Source organism: Anguilla rostrata, chromosome 16 (assembly GCF_018555375.3).
Source record: "Anguilla rostrata isolate EN2019 chromosome 16, ASM1855537v3, whole genome shotgun sequence".
NCBI lineage: Eukaryota > Metazoa > Chordata > Actinopteri > Anguilliformes > Anguillidae > Anguilla > Anguilla rostrata.
Window position 1 is genome coordinate 3,464,491 of NC_057948.1, and position 16,646 is coordinate 3,481,136.

Genomic DNA, 16,646 nt, shown 5'->3' on the forward strand with positions numbered 1-16,646 from the left:
TTAAAACTGGGCTCAAGAGTGCAGTATCACACATGCCTCAGGTTACAGTGGCTGATGGTGCCAGTCTCTCAGGTTTTGCCACTTTTTCCACTGTTAAGAATGAGGGGCTTTATGCCATCTCTCGTGCACAATATTCTCCCCTAAGATGGATAGGCTTTTTCTTAAGCTCAATGCAGCCTTTTTGCCTAAAAGCTTCCCTCCTCTCATGTGAGGTGTTGGATCTTGCTGCATTTCACCCACCACCTTTCTCCTCTGAAGAGGAGCATAGGCTGCATATGCTGTGTCCTGTGTGTGTTCTCCACACGTATATGAGAAAGACTAAGGCTTTTAGAAAGAGTGACCAACTCTTAGTCACCTGGGCCCCCACCTGCTAAGGGAAAGCATCTCTAAGCAGTGGCTGTCCCATTGGCTTGTGAAAGCTACTGTTATGGCATATGATTCAAAGAGGATAACACCACCCTTGGGCCTGAGAGCTCATTCTACGAGGGGCATGACTGCATTGCGGGCCCTATTCCATGGGGTCTCCTTGCAGGATATTTATTAAGCTGCAGGCTGGGTTTCTCCAGATACTTTTGCTAGGTTCTACCACCTAAACGTCACCAGGAGGCCAGTAGCCCACTCAGTTCTGGGGGTGAGCTGTGTGTGAGGTGCACACATCTCCCCTCATCTGCTATGGGTTTTAGTACTTCACATTGTTCCCGGCACCTGGCTATACCTTTGGGGAGTGGAAAGTCTTTAGTACTTCCCTACACGGGATGTGTCAGACACCACCCCCCCTCAGGAGAGGAGGCATCCTTTGCTGGCCTGACAGTATCTCAGCTGTGAGCATAAGTCAATCTGGGGGTGTATCTCAAACACGAGATGATGGAAGAGAACTTTAGGTTACTGTTGTAACCCCGGTGGAGAGATCCACTAAGACTGCACTGCTTGCAGCGCATGAGAAGTGAATATGTTCACTGAAGAGCAGTAGCACTGCAGTGTCCTATATGTTTTTCCAGGAGGGCAGAAGCCTCCTGTAACATTGGATGTGCTACTGTCTGTCAAAGCCAGACTTGGTGCAATTGGATGACTGGATGTCATTCCCCATACGTGGTTCTCCCCACTCTGTGTTTCAGAGAACCGGGGTAGCGACAGCAACTTAAAGTTTTGGGGTAACACTCTTACTGGGGTACTCACTGGGCATATTGTTAGTTTCACTATCAGGATGTGCAGCTCATCTGAGATAGCTGCTATGGTCAGTCAAATGTTATTTAATAGAATAATACAGAGGTCATGCCTTGTGATATTTATATAGTCTCGCTACCCAAATGGGGTAAATCTTAATTAGGTTAATCCCAGGGATAGTTGTTGGTTTTAGATTCCTGGATGAGCAGGATATTTACCTCCCAGTATCGAGGTCTTAATGTCAGAAAACACTCAATGAATGCCTGCCAGCAGTAGCTAGTCTCTCTCTCCAGGATAAAGGGTCAAGCTGCCCATCATTTCATATGAGCACACCTCGGTCAATAATCTTACGTGCAAAATTGTATTCACTCAAACATTCAGGTTAAAGGTTTTGAAAATGCATGGAGTCAGGAAATTATTCATGCCTGTGACAAAATTCCAACCCTTATATTGGCCATAATCAGTAATGCTATTTAGTTAATGTCACACTGTACACAGCACTAATCACCCCAGACTCTGTAGTTTACAGTTTGGACTCATCAGTCCAGCACAGAGCAGCTGCACCCCTGAATCTCCCAGGTTATTGTAGCTGAGGTCCAGATCTCTCAGGGGTGATTTTGATGACTGGAGAGCTGAGGACACAATATCACAGGACTCCTCTGTGAGGTCACAGCTGTTCAGTCTGCAAAGAAGCATTAATATTTTTTACTATAATTATATTAGGTTTACATAAAACATATGGTAAATGATACAAATGATAGTGTTCAGCGATGAAGAGTGAACCTGAGGATTTTAAGGTTGATGGTGTTCTGAGGAAGATGTCTGTGCTACACTCTCCAACTGCAGCACTTTGGAGCTGAGAATTAGATGTCCTGCTGGACTGAACTCTGACAGTTCTGTAATTCTGACCCAAATGGCCCCTTTTCTTATTCTGTAAGTTCTCTGAATTGGGGCAAAGAGCCCATCTACCTTTTCTATGATCTTTTCTCTGGGTTTAACCCTCCCATCCCATCCCAGAAGTACAGCTGCCATCTTTCAAAGTGGACAGTGAGCTCACTGAATGTTTGGCACAGCTACCACCAAAAGGAAAGATGCAATATATAACTATATAATGATATATTCCAGAGGACAGTGAGTTTGTTTCTTTAGTTTTGGTTTTCTGTGACAAACTACCCACAGTATTGCATCTAAAATACAGTTAATAGTATATTCACTTTAGAAGCAGAAAGCACAAGGAAGTTATCTGTTCACATAAAACCAGCTGTGTGTCCATTCTTCTGGTGTTACATATGACCAGGTAGAGAAACAAGATATTCCAAAAGTCTGTAGGAACTCCTGTTAATGATACCTTTGAGATTATTTTGTTGAGATTGTCATAAATTTGATGGCGGTGCCCAAGGAGACACCATTCAGCCTGTTCTGGGCTCTAGGAAACTTCTGAATTCCTGTACAGGTGAAGTTTTAGCCTGAGACAAGCCAAATAATTAACTCAAGTACAGGCACTGAGGTCAGAGGTCACTTTTGAGAAGACCTCACCCATTATAACCTACAATTTCTCAACATTCCTATATTCACTCTATCTACATGCACTATGTTGGAGATACTGAGTAAGCCTACACCAGAATAAAGCAGAGACCAGGGTGGTACTACTGGCCTTGTAACATGGTGCATTTACTGCCTGCCCTAGTCACCCAACACAGAAACACAAACATTTAATTCATGACCAAACATATCCCTCCTAAACCAAACTTAACATAATTTTAATCATGACATTGAAAAGTGGCTTAAAAGTAAAATATAAAAAGGGGTGTAGATAAGTCTCTCCTTTGTTCTCTTCTAATCAGTAATTAATTGTGCATAGACCAGGAAGAGAAGGGGGGCCCCCCTCTTTGAAACACATGGCTGGGATTTAAACAACATTTGTTCTTACTATTAAAACCTACAATTAAAAGCAAGGATTGTATTGTATTCACATACAGTGTATTTACTTGTCCAAGTCCAAGTTGAGGACAAATGTTGAAATGTTGAAAACAGGCTTTAAAGTGTTGACTTGTTAAGCAGACATGAGCCTTTGGTCTTGTGTCTCAGCTTTGTCTTTCTTCTCAGCTGTGCGTCTTTGGCTTTGATCAGTTTTAACGTGGGAGAGACAAGCTGTGGTTTTGTTTTGTCTTTCATTCATCTCTTTCATAATTATCTGTTACTTCATTTCCAGGACTGTCTAATTTTGTTTTTGATCATGTAGTTGAGCCTGTGTTATTAAATTAGATGTTTAATTGGGCCCTATTTTCTCAGTCAAGGCACAACTGTCAAACACTAGCAGCAATGCAAGGCGCTGGTGAATTTGGGTATTTCAGTCATTTCTTGACTCCAGGCACTAGTGCAACTGCGGCACAGTTATAACAGAGGTTCAATAAGAATAAAATGACTGTTGGTGTAGTTGGGTTTGGTTTCATTATTGCCAATCAGATCACCCCATTTATTTCCCTTTAGGAAACACAGCCAAATGCTAATGTTACCATGGCTGAAGAGCAAGCGTGTTGTGATCATCTCTACTGAAGGGAGGAGAGTTTTCTCTAGCATAACTAGAAGTCTGTACAACATTAAATTCCTAGGCCTTGCAGCAGGGCCCCTCCGTATCCAGGCACCAGACGTGCATGTACGTGTGTTTGTGTGTGTCTGTGTGTTTTCTTTCTCTCTGTCTTTTACATTTGTAGTAGTTCAAACTGGTGAGCTTGGCTTTCCTCCTTAACCTCCCCCCTGCCATCCTGCCAGGGAGAAACCGGCTATGACACCATGCTGCCCAGGACTCTGAAAGCAACTGATAGATAAAGACCAAACTATTATTACTGATATTAATTATTTAATTATTTTATTGTTTATGTAACACTTAATGCTAAGAGGTCACCGTGTGCTTATTCAGTATTCATGCTATATGACTAGACACAGCAAATCATTTATTTATTTTTTTTTTTATCTTACTATATGCTCATGTATTAACCATGTACCAACTGCCCCTGCTTTCTTCAGTTCATTTTGTTTGTAGGTACTGGACTCTTTCTGCAGAAATAAATCCTATTTCTTATGTGGATATATCTTGTCATGCCTGGTTATTCTAAGGGGAAAATTTTCTCTGCCCAACACTATGAACTATTGCAACCATTATGAGAACTTCTGCAAACCAATGAAGATGAAACTGAATAGTTTTGATTAAATTTTTTGTTAATATTAAACAAAAACAGTGTGTTTTCTGTTCATATGCCAGTTTTAAAAGCTATAATAATAAACGGTTCTGTTCCTATGAACAGTTCTGCGGGGAGAATATTCCCAGTCTGGACAGGAGCAGGAGGCAGCTGGCAGAGACAGCCTCCAGTCGACCTCTCCACCGTGCTGCTGCCGCTACTGTTTCAGCTAGGCAGGTATCACGCTTGTGCACCAGAGGACAGGAAAGAAGACAGTGCATTTTGTCTGGATTTACTACAGCTTTTTTGTTTCTTTGCTGTCAATTTTTGTTTCATACCACTATTTAAAATAAACAAAATAAATTCTCTACTTCAACTAAGTGTCATTCATTTCAGACATGCACTTAATAAGGGGCGACATAGCTCAGGAGGTAAGACCGATTGTCTGGCAGTCGGAGGGTTGCCGGTTCAAACCCCGCCCTGGGTGTGTCGAAGTGTCCTTGAGCAAGACACCTAACCCCTAACTGCTCTGGCGAATGAGAGGCATCAATTGTAAAGCGCTTTGGATAAAAGCGCTATATAAATACAGTCCATTTACCATTCACTCACTAGTGAAACGGCTCCACAGCCAATCAGTCTGTGCTCTGTAATCTCTGTAGCGATCGTCACATGTGACTCTGCTTCTCTCTGTATGAAAGTCCTGTAATGTGTCCTCTGTGAGGTCTATGTCACATTCATGGCATATGGCTATGTAGTGTAGATCACAGCACACCACAAAGAATGCACTGACTTTCTGAGGGCTGTACAGTAATGTACCATCCAAAATTTGAAACTTCATTTTCAACATTCCAAAGGTCCACTCAATCATTGACCTAGCCCAGCCAAACAAATATTTTAAAGCAAGTTTCCAGTGCATTCTGGGCTCATTGTGAACATTATCTGAGGGGTGTAAATGTCCCACCTATATCATTCAAGTAGCTTATTTATTCAACTCAAGAATTATTGGCACCCAACATGAAAATGAAAAGTCTTTGCATTTGATGCTGCATTTGATCAGGTTTCAGAACATTAAATGAGGGCACTAGCTGTTAAAATGATTCAATAATCTTTACCAAATTCTCACTAGCCAAACAATTTTATTATACTTTACTCTCACTAGAAATAGAAAGTCTGAAAATATGCTGTCATTTATCTACATTATTAATGACATAGTACTCACATGGCCTTCTGGCAGTTCCTGACTACTGGTAGCAGTCTCTGATGACCTGCTGCTGATGTGTTGTAGGTCTTCAAGTCAAACTCATCCAGGATCTCCTCTGACATCAGTAACACAAAGGCCAGAGCTGAACACTGGTCTGATTCCAGCTCTGTATCAGAAAGTTTTCCTGATCTCAGATAATTCTGGATTTCCTGCACTAGAGAGTTGTCATTCAGTTCATTGAGACAGTGGAAGAGATTGATGGTCCTCTCTGCTGAAGACTCTTCTCTGATCATTTCCTTAATGTACTGGACTGTTTTCTCAATGCTCCGTGATCTGCGTTCTGTCTTTGTCCTTAGCCTTTGAAAGAATGTAACAATGGGATTTCTTTTGCGTCTTAAGAAAGTCTCACCGGAGTCCAGAGAGAGGCCAAGAAGGAATCGGAGGAAAAGGTCCAGGTGTCCATTCTTACTCTCTAAGGCCTTATCCACTGCACTCCTGTGTAACTCAGATAGCTGCACTCTGTCAATGCGATATTCTTTTGCTTGGAGTACATTTCTGTTCTTATTTACGCATGAATGAAGCACAAACAAGGCAGCCAGATACTCCTGAATGCTCAGATGCACAAAGCAGTAGACCATCTCCTGATACAACCCACACTCCTCTTTGAAGATCTCTGTGCACACCCCAGAGTACACTGAAGCTTCACTAACATCAATGCCACTCTCTCTGAGGTCTTCTTCATAGAATATCAGGTTGCCCTTTTCCAGCTGTAGAAAAGCCAGCCGCCCCAGTTTCAGGATGATTTCAGTATCTGATGCTGACAGCTTCTTTGAGCTTATCTTATTGGTACCATGATACTTCTTATTCTTCACATTTGTCTGAATGAGCAGGAATTGTGTGTACATTCCAGTCAGAGTTTTGGGCAGATCTCCATTCTCTGCTTTACCCAAAATTGTCTCCAGAACAGCAGCAGAAATCCAGCAGAAGACTGGTATGTGACACATGATGTAGAGACTCCTGAATGACTTTATGTGTGAGATAATTCTGCTGGCCTGGTCCTGATCTCTGATTCTCTTCCTGAAGTACTCCTCCTTCTGTGGGTCATTGAACCCTCGTACCTCTGTCACTCGGTGGACGCACTCAGGAGGGATCTGATTGGCTGCTGCTGGTCGTGAGGTGATCCAGAGGAGAGCAGAGGGAAGCAGATTCCCCTTAATGAGGTTGGTCAACAGCACATCCACTGATAATGGCTTTGTTATATCACTGTAGTCCTCATTGTTTTGGAAATCTAGAGGAAGTCGACACTCATCCAGACCATCAAAGATAAATACAGTTTTGACTTCATCACCATCAATATCTTTCATCTCTTTCAGCCGTGAAAAGTGATGCTGAAGAAGTTCCATCAGACTGAATTCTTTTTCCTTCTTCAAATTCAGATCTCGGAAAGGAAGAGTGAAAATGAAATTAATGTCCTGATTGGCTTTTCCTTTTGCCCAGTCCAGAATGAACTTCTGCACAGAGACGGTTTTCCCAATGCCAGCGATGCCCTTTGTAAGCACAGTTCTGGGTTTCTCTTGTCCAGGTATAGGCTTAAAGATGTCATTGCAGAAGATTGCAGTCTCCTGTATGGTTTGTTTCTTGGATGCTGTCTCAATCTGCCTGAACTCATGTTCATTATTGACCCAACCACTTCCCCCCTCTGTGATGTAGAGCTCTGTATAGATCTCATTTAGGAGGGTTGGGTGGCCCTGTTTTGCTAAACCTTCAAATATGAATTTAAACTTCTCCTCCAGATGAGTTTTCAGAGCCTGCTGGGCTCTTTTTATGGATTCATCTGAAGGGAGAAAAATCAGTGTTCATTATTTCATGGTTGCATTGCATCTGAACTTAACAATAGCAAATTAAAGATTTCTGTATGGTCTACAGCTGAGAGTGTGTCACATGCATTAAGGCCAACCAATCAAATTCGGCAGGCTTCCACTTTTATTACAATTACGAGCGCATGTGTGCCAGGTTAGTGCTTTTGGACATATGAACAGGCACTGTACTGCAGACGGCATATGTATTCATCCCCTGCAACTGCTTCATAAATGTAGCTCTTGTTGTCAAGCAAAATATTACTTATTTGTAAATGTCTTCTATTTTTATATCTAAAGCACATTTGATTTTATATCTTGGTTCATGCACCTGTGGCAAAAATATTTGCGCTAGACAACACACTTATTATGTATTTAATATCAATTTGTTTTTTTAAATTTGTTATTAAAAACACTTTGCAGAATGCTGGCCAACATGTATGAGGTCATAAATGCAAGACTAATCTGAACACTTCTTAAAAATTAACATTTAAATGTTTTCCTCTAAGTAAAGGATACTGTATGTTGCAGACAGAATGAATGAAAACTCTCAGGATAAACTTTGCATAAAAGTACATCATAAGCAAGCATTAGCAGAGCATCACTTTGCACTATTTGGTGTTCATTCTAAAGAATACTCTGAGATGTCACATTTGACAATTACTGGAGCGGGTCTGTAAGATGTGTGGAGACAACTGATAATCGGTCTTCACCCAGTCAAAGTCAAGAGTAATCTTCTCATTTTAATTCCTCTAAATGCTGTCCTGTCTTAAGGAAGATACTATTTTTAATGGGCCTGGGGGATAAAACGATAGCGATATGTACCACGATAGACACATCAATAGCAATAAGAAAATTGTTCAATAGAATGTTCAATAGTTTCACTTAAATGTATTAAATGCAAACCGCCAGGAAAGCACATACAAATGCGCAAAGTTCAGTCGCATGAACAAACCCCAGGCGTGCTCCCTCCCTGGCTCACAAACAGCCTATAATATCCCTTGTTAATGGAGCATGCTAAGAGTGACACGTAAACAGCCAATCATTTAACAGGTGTATTGTTCGGTTGCACCATTGACATGTGACACAACAACAGAAACAGCGTGGAGCGACAAAATGAGTGCAGACAGAGAGGAAATTGTTGATAAAAAAGGACAGGTCAGCTCGCCAGTATGGCAGTTTTTTGGTTTTTAAAGTCTGACTGATATAGTTTCATAGTTTCATTTAATAAAGTTTAACAAGGCAGGGTACAACAGCATAAAAACACAGTTTTTAAAGTGAATCCTGAAATGCGTCAAACATAACAGCGATCAACATCATAAGCAAAATATCAGAACACCGTTGTGTGTAAACTGTGCAGGAAAACCGTCCTGACCAAGAGCGGGAATACAACAAACTTATTTTATCACCTTAGCCGCTTCCACCCTTTGGAGTACGCTGTCATAAATTTTTTCCCGACCTTGAAAACTGCCTGACTCGTTTACATTTTGGACAGATGTGGCTACTGGGTAAATCTATCACTGTTTCCGTCGCAGCACTTTCGACACAAGCAATATTGGAAGCGCTATCCTAAAATTTCTTCTTACCGATGCCTAGTCCGATTCACAGGATATAGCCTGTGGGTATGAGCCCGCCATTGGCCGACTATTTCAGTCGGAATTCTCCTCCCCTTCCGCTATCTGCGTGTTACTGTTTTCAAGGGCTCCGTCTCTGCATCCTGGGCTTAGCGCCGCCCAAGATGATTGTGATTGGTTTAAAGAAATACAAACAAGCCAGAGCGTTTTTTTCCCCTATACCGGAATGATAATGGGGTGAGCCTGACCTTTCTCCAGCGCTGGCACAGCGCTGAAACGAAGTGTGGAGATAGGTCTGGCTATACAAGACTACCGTGAAGAGTGCCTGACCCGCAACCATAGAAATGTGTTAACAGGGCGGCACAATTATATCGAGAAATACCATCTTTGGGGAAAAAACCCTATATTCTGTAAATGAATTTAGATCAAGCTACCGTGCATAAAAACATAAAAATGCTCGTCAGTCACCCACTTTATCTATTTATAATGTCATCATAGCATCATAGTGTTTAAAACCATAAAACCACCCCTTACCAAAAAATTTAATTAAATTAAAACTGTAGGCTACACGTTAACGATAAATATAGACCCCCTAGTCTGACTTTGACAACTTTGGAACTAAACTGGCTCTCGTTTTATTTAATAACACTAAAAGTAAAATAATTACCTGTGCGCCTTGATAAATAAGTGGTTAAATTCAAAATAAAGTGGTTAAATTCAACTTTTTTTCCCCTAGTCTTTTTTAAAAATAGGTCAATAAAAATGATTTATAATTATCGATATCGACTGAAATGAAACATTTTATCGTGACACATTTTTCATCTATATCGTCCGGCCCTAATTTTTCAGATACAATTTTAACAGTTCTAACCAAATTGCACCCTTTTCTCTTCACTCTGGATTTTAATCTTTCCAAAGCCCCCTCCCTGGTGGAGTCAGAAATATCACAAGCTGTAAATGGCAGCTGGAAAGACAATATAACCAGCAACCCTCAGGCCATGAGACAGTCTCACAACCGTTTCAACCCACCAACACTCGTAGACTGGAGGAAAGAAGATTAACAAATGGCCGGGACACACAGGCCAGACGAAAACCTGGGCTGATCAATACCCACATTATGGACTGAAAGATCAACCACCTGTCCTTTACATCCCATCCCAGCTCTCCGGTCTATATATCACTAGATTATGGGGCAGTATACTATGCAGTTTCTCTCTTCCTGCAGGAGTGGGAGGGGTCTCTTTGTCTGGACAGGGTGTCACAGGCCTGTTCCTGTCCAGGCCTTATTTGGGCAAACAAAGGAAAGTGTGTAGTTCACATTTGCTCAGGATTGTATTTAAGGGAAGTCTGAAGAAACATTCAGGGAGAAACTGCTTAACAGTTCTCCTGGTGCTTTGTTGGTTAATATGTTCATGTTTATTTGTCTTAGCCAGCATGTAATCCTGTGTACAGCTAGGTATTGGATGTGTTCATATTTGCTCTCACTGACTTAACTGGAGATTATTAGTTTATTAGTAATTATTCATTATTATGTTTATTAGTAAACCATCATACTTTCACCATATTTCCATCTTCCTTTTGCAGCTTCAAAAATACCTAGATTCTAATTATAAACCCCATGAAATCCAGAGCGTATATTGTTAGGTGTGACAGTGTTCCAGGCATGGTGGATGTATGCCTGCATTGCAGAGTCAGCCCTCACACCGCACTCACAGCAAGGAAGGTACACGTCGCAAGAGACATCTGAGTCTCCAGCTGTAGAATCCAAGTCATTTAACCTCTGAGTACAGAGTCATCCTCAAGGCCTATGTAATCTGTACCTCAAACAAGACCTCTGAGTTCATCAAAGAAAGTGGGGGTGCTGGTGCCAGGCATGGACTCTGAGATGCAGGTATGCTGCCAGGCACCAAAGCATAGACACCAGGTTATCTCTGGGAATGTCATGTTTCTATAGCACCTTTCCCCACTTTTACTACAAAATATCCTAAATATTTTGGTTACTGGTTTTTTAAATGAATGGAACCAGATAAACTTGTTTTTTCCTTCCTGTGAAAAAATCCAAATCCTTGCAGAACAAGCAAATGAAACACAAGTATAATAAACACCAGTATTAGCATATTTAAGAAATAGATGTAAAAAGGTCTTTAGAAGTGTTTTACCTGTTTCTTTATTCAGGTTCAGGTATGGCCCGTCTGTCTTTGGAAATTAAGGAAAGGGATAAGTCAGTATCATAAATCAAAACTAGAGTCTTATAGAACAATGGATCACTGAGTATTAAAATAAATAAACATTATTATTCAGATGCATCAAAAATGTTTCCAGGTCTGCATATGTACAGCGTGAGTATAACTTCCACTGCAGACAGTGATAACATTTTAAGTAATTTCTGTGCACTTTCCTAATTTTTTTACACACAATGTACAAACATCCTTCGTATACATTGTTTTATAAATTATGTCTGGAAAATGTTTGGCACCATTTTTAAAATGGCCCCATGAAGAAGCAGTTGAACCCTGATAAGGAGTAATGTTACAAGGTCATTGAAAAAGCGTAATTTTTACGGGGTCATTTTCACATCCAGTTATTTTACACATTTTGACAATTGTGTAACAATTGTGAGTGCCAATTTAGATAATGTATTTTTTACAGCTCACCCTAATCAAGCCCTTTTCATTTTATAAATCATTAAAAGCAAACCATGAAAAATACTGAAATATTCAATGACTGATAAAAAATTCAGGATTTAAAAATATCTTTCAATATTTCCAATTAAATATTTGAAAGCAGATTTTGTGGTACTTTCATACCTGTGTGCCCCCCAGCTCTGTCTCCTGTTCGGCTCCTGAGGTAAGACCTGCAGGGAGAGAAGCTGGCTTTACTAGCAGAAAATTCAGCATGCTTATGTACTGTACTGCTATTTGCTTTCTAAATAAAACAACAGGTAGAAATATAAACTAGAAGTGAGTAGATTTCTTTTGTAAAAAATTTGAAATATAATTTAAATGGACCCTCAATCCCAAATCCCAAATAAGTGTATGTGCATTAGAGACAGAGGAAGATGGCACTATTTGTATGTGTTCAACCAACAAAATTATTTGTATTTGGATAAAGCTGGAAGTGGGCATGGCATAAACAGGAAGTGGAGTTCAACATGGAAGCTGTATTAAATGCCAAAAATTCCAGATATTTACCATTATAATCACTGGCATGCAGCCTTATATCTTATTGTCCAAGAAAATTTCCGCCCATGACAGCTAGTAAGTTTGTGGCTCACTGGTAAGGTTGTGGATTTGGGGTCACAGAACCTTCGGATCAAATCCCACCTGAGACCCCCCTGAAGTTCTCTTTTCTTACGCTTATTGTCTCACTCACAATTGTCTATTACTTTTCAACTATTGATTTTGCAACTGCATAATTTTTCTGGATCCTTCTGCACCAAATTGTGTCGGTCTTTCACCGTATGTATACACTGACTGTATTATTCAGTTAACCTGCTACATTTGCTTTCAATGTGAATGTTTTCTAGCCAGCTACAATATAGCCAGGCCTTATGGAATACAACCGCAGCTGACTTCTTTGAAACCACCAGCACATTTCACCAAGAAATTCATTTCAAAACATGACATACATGAAAAAAGTGCCTCTGTTTTTCTACCCAATTTCACGCATTCCCTGAATAGCTATATATGCAACCACTTATTAATCCCATCTGTTTTATATACCAGTCCATAAGGACATTCATGCTCGCTCATGCTTACTTGTAAGAATTTAGGAAGCATTGGGTAGCAGCATTGGTTTGGAATATAGCATGTTTAATTTGTGCTAGATAAGGTAGCCAATATTGTTTATTGTAACTTGACGTAATTTTGATATCAGTACTTTTAATGGCAGGCCTAGATTTTACAAGTGTTAATGGCTTATAGTGCTTTGTATGTGGTAGTAACTTGGCATTTTTGTATGTTGACAACCTGTTTTTCCTCGGATAAAGATTATGAAACCGCACATTGCAAAACTATTTTCTTGAAGTGAAGTACACAACTGAATCAATTTAACATTTGTATTTCTAAATTTTAGCAGTTTTGTTATATAGGCTATGGGAAAATGTATGGAGGCATATTACAGAAACACTGAGGAAAGCGCTAAAATGTGCATGGCAAAATGTGATACAGAGAAAATAGTTAAAGAAATACAAAGTGCAATATGCACCGTCACTCTCCTCTTATCAATTCCTCAGAGAACGTGCAGCTTTGGTGGTTTGCTGGAACCGCACACACACAAATCGGATATATTTCACTCAGTTGTTGTGTAGTTATTTTATTCAGTTTATTCAAAGTCTGTTTCAGACAAAACCCGAAAATACGTTGGTGGCGTACTTCTAAACTAATTTATATAACTACAATATACACAATTATCCATCACCATTCTAAAAGCTTTATCAACTTCATCATTCCGCTTGATTGTATGTGCGAAATTACTTTGGATTGTGCTTTTTTTGGAAATTCTTATCAAAGCAAAGGTCATTCAATTATTGAATAGCATGCTGGAGTAGACAGTGACCCATTCGCACCTGGGTGAAAGCACCTGTTGTTGTCCATTGTCTAGCGGGGTGTTTTGTGTAGAAAATGGCGCAGACTCTGTGTTTCTTAACTGAGTCGATTTTTTCGGATTTTAAAAATTGCAGTTATTTAAAGCCTACATATTTAGGAAAGTTGTAGAAGGAGGAGGATATGTCATTCAAGGAACTGGAGTAATTTTAATTAGTCCCCAATGCGCAATGGCCTTGCTCTGGTCGATCTAGTGTTAAAGGAAACTCTCACTCACTGTCTCTCCACAGGTGTGTGTGCCAAATTGAGAAACTTGGTGCTGACTTCCGAGAGAATCACAATAAAGAGATGAGAAAATAGATCCAAATCTGAATAATATTGGCTAAGTTTGGGAGGAGAAAACATTCAGGGAGAAAGTTTTCTCGGGGAGAGAGTGTTGCAGAATGTGACATTTGTACTCGGCACCATCCCGAATGATATATAATATGATTCACTAAAAACAATTCCACTGTTGGTTGGATTATGGAGGGACAGAATTATGTGAGATGCACTGATCACATATAAAGAATGAAAAAACCTTCCTTACCTCTGTTATCAGACTGGATGTTTACATTGACAGTAAGGTTTCCCCCAACACTAACAGTATTTAACTGTGGTGCTACAACATTGGCTCCAGTCTGAGCTGTGATAGAGGAATGGAGAGAGGCTGATCCCAGATTAGTAGGTGGCTGTTCTCTGTGGTCCATGACATTGGCTCCAGTCTGAGCTGTTATAGAGGAATGGAGGGAGGCTGATCCCAGATCAGTAGGTGGCTGTTCTCTGTGGTCCATGACATTGGCTCCAGTCTGAGCTGTTATAGAGGAATGGAGGGAGGCTGATCCCAGATCAGTAGGTGGCTCCTCTCTGTGGTCCATGACAGTGGCTCCAGTCTCAGCTGTGATAGAGGAATGGAGAGAGGCTGATCCCAGATTAGTAGGTGGCTGTTCTCTGTGGTCCATGACATTGGCTCCAGTCTAGCTGTATAGAGGAATGGAGAGGCTGATCCCAGATTAGTAGGTGCCTGTTCTCTGTGGTCCATGGCATTGGCTCCAGTCTGAGCTGTTATAGAGGAATGGAGGGAGGCTGATCCCAGATCAGTAGGTGGCTCCTCTCTGTGGTCCATGACAGTGGCTCCAGTCTCAGCTGTGATAGAGGAATGGAGAGAGGCTGATCCCAGATCAGTAGGTGGCTTCTCTCTGTGGTCCATGACAGTGGCTCCAGTCTCAGCTGTGATAGAGGAATGGAGAGAGGCTGATCCCAGATCAGTAGGTGGCTGCTCTCTGTGGTCCTTTCCTGTTGAATGCAGATCAGGTCAAATATTTATGTGAAATAACTTGTCAGATATATAGTGCTTAGATTATGGCCTTAAAGTGAAACAGTGAATTTGATACAATATTATATTGTTTGTAGCCTGGCCTCCCCATCACAAGCATCAAAGCAAATGTGATAGGGGCAATATAAAATCCACTGATACCTTAATCTAGACAGACAATCTAGGGGTCTCACCTCCTGCAGTGTTTGTCTCAGAAGAGACAAACCAGAAGACAGGGACACCATATCGGGGGTCGGAGACCTGGCATGGTTACATAACTAACATTTCCCTTTCCCATGTCCCCTTTAAGTTTGAATGCAATCTTTAGGTCCTTGTCATACATTAGTCTGACCCCCCTTCCCTTCTCTCCTACACCTTAACTCAGCATCACCCAATCAGGGCAAACATCCTCAAGCCATGCTGGGTAAGGTATTTAAGATGGCCACAAGAAAAAGTTGTGTTGTGTTGGTTTTGAAGCCTTGGAGAAAAAGAGTTTTCCTCTTTTTTATTTTGGTGGTGGCTCCTTGGGTGTGTGTTTTCCTTTCACCCTATGGTGCTTAAACTGGGAGTGGGTGACAGTTTGCCAAGGTCTGGTTTATCCGTCTCTCTCTCTCTTTTTTCGTATTTACAAATCAATTGTTTAATGTTTTGTTGTATGTCTTTTGTTTTGTAATTTAGAAGTAGTGAGCCTGCATTCAATAAGAATGTATGATTTCAATTCGTTAATCTAATTGATGTCACAGAAGTGGTGGGCTCTGTGGACTTTGTCACACCGGTCCACACAGACAACACTGCACCACACACTATGGACTCCCCTCCTCCCCTTTTTGAATCTGGGGAACCTCTGTCAGCTGCCCAGACAGAAGTGGAGTGCTCTGTGGACCTATTTGCATCACCACCCACATAGAATGCCAGACCACCCCCCATGGACACTACCTCTAAAAACACCAGCCCTCCCACCACATCTGGAGAGCCCCATGGCAGGGCTCACACAGAGGATGGGCTCCAAAGAAATTTGTGTTCCTCTGTCAGGGCTTCAAAGGGACCCCACTGGAAACGAACCAGGAAGACAACCCCCCACAATTTTCTGACCTCCCGGGCCCTCCTCATCCCTGTCAGAGTTTTATCTTGCTCTCCAAAGCAAACAGTTGGAACACCAGCTTCCCACACCCTGGTCTGCCCCCCCCCATGTCTGAAGTGGTGGGATGGTAATAGACTGGGTGCATACCAGGGACCTTCAGCTCATCTGCCCAGAGAGGGTACACATAGACCTCGGGCCAGAGCTGAGACCGTTATGGTTAATGAGGATCCACGTGCGGAATTAGCAAGATGGCAGGAGACCTCCTGTCACCTTTCGGTATCCTGAACTGTGCCTCCCTCCGCTGGCAAATCTTGGAGGTAAAACTGGCAGCCTCCCTGATGTCCTGACCACAACTTTTAAACACAGAACCATGTCTGGCTAAGTCCCTTTCCTCAAGTGTAGGTGCCCTCATGCGCTGTTAGTGCATACTAATGGACATGTCTGCCCCACGCCTGGGGCACCTCTGAGTTTCTCAAAAATTAAAACAAGTCCTCAGACATCTGAGACTAAGCCAGTGGGGTTCTGGTGCCAGGGAGACACAACAACAGTGTATCCACAGACCAATACTGCCCTCAAGAAGAATTCCAGCTGAAAGGCATTGGCATTTTAAAGTCTTTTATAATAAATACATTTTTAACTTCCATCGCTCTCCAAGAGTGGCTGAAATGTTTACATTCTGTTTTTGCCTTTCTTTTT

At 41.3% G+C, this 16,646-nt stretch overlaps 2 protein-coding genes and 1 long non-coding RNA gene across 10 annotated transcripts in view; 2 read left to right on the forward strand and 1 right to left on the reverse strand.

The window, feature by feature from the left end:
• Positions 1 to 16,646, forward strand: part of LOC135242400 (protein NLRC3-like) — a 1,894,071-nt gene that overhangs the window by 1,470,757 nt on the left and 406,668 nt on the right. The window lies entirely within an intron of this gene.
• LOC135242452 (uncharacterized) overlaps positions 1 to 16,646 on the forward strand; it is a 152,199-nt gene that overhangs the window by 74,582 nt on the left and 60,971 nt on the right. The gene's annotated exons all lie outside the window — the stretch shown is intronic.
• LOC135242408 (NACHT, LRR and PYD domains-containing protein 3-like) overlaps positions 1 to 16,646 on the reverse strand; it is a 421,399-nt gene that overhangs the window by 28,475 nt on the left and 376,278 nt on the right. For 3 of the 8 annotated variants that reach the window (XM_064313480.1, XM_064313479.1, XM_064313478.1), the window contains one exon: positions 1,673 to 1,846. In XM_064313480.1, the coding sequence (XP_064169550.1) occupies positions 1,673 to 1,846 (174 nt within the window). Of the gene's footprint in view, positions 1 to 1,672; positions 1,847 to 5,562; positions 7,379 to 11,133; positions 11,171 to 11,781; positions 11,829 to 14,104; positions 14,528 to 16,646 lie in introns of those variants that run through there. The other 5 variants (XM_064313486.1, XM_064313482.1, XM_064313485.1 and 2 more) reach the window with 4 other exon arrangements.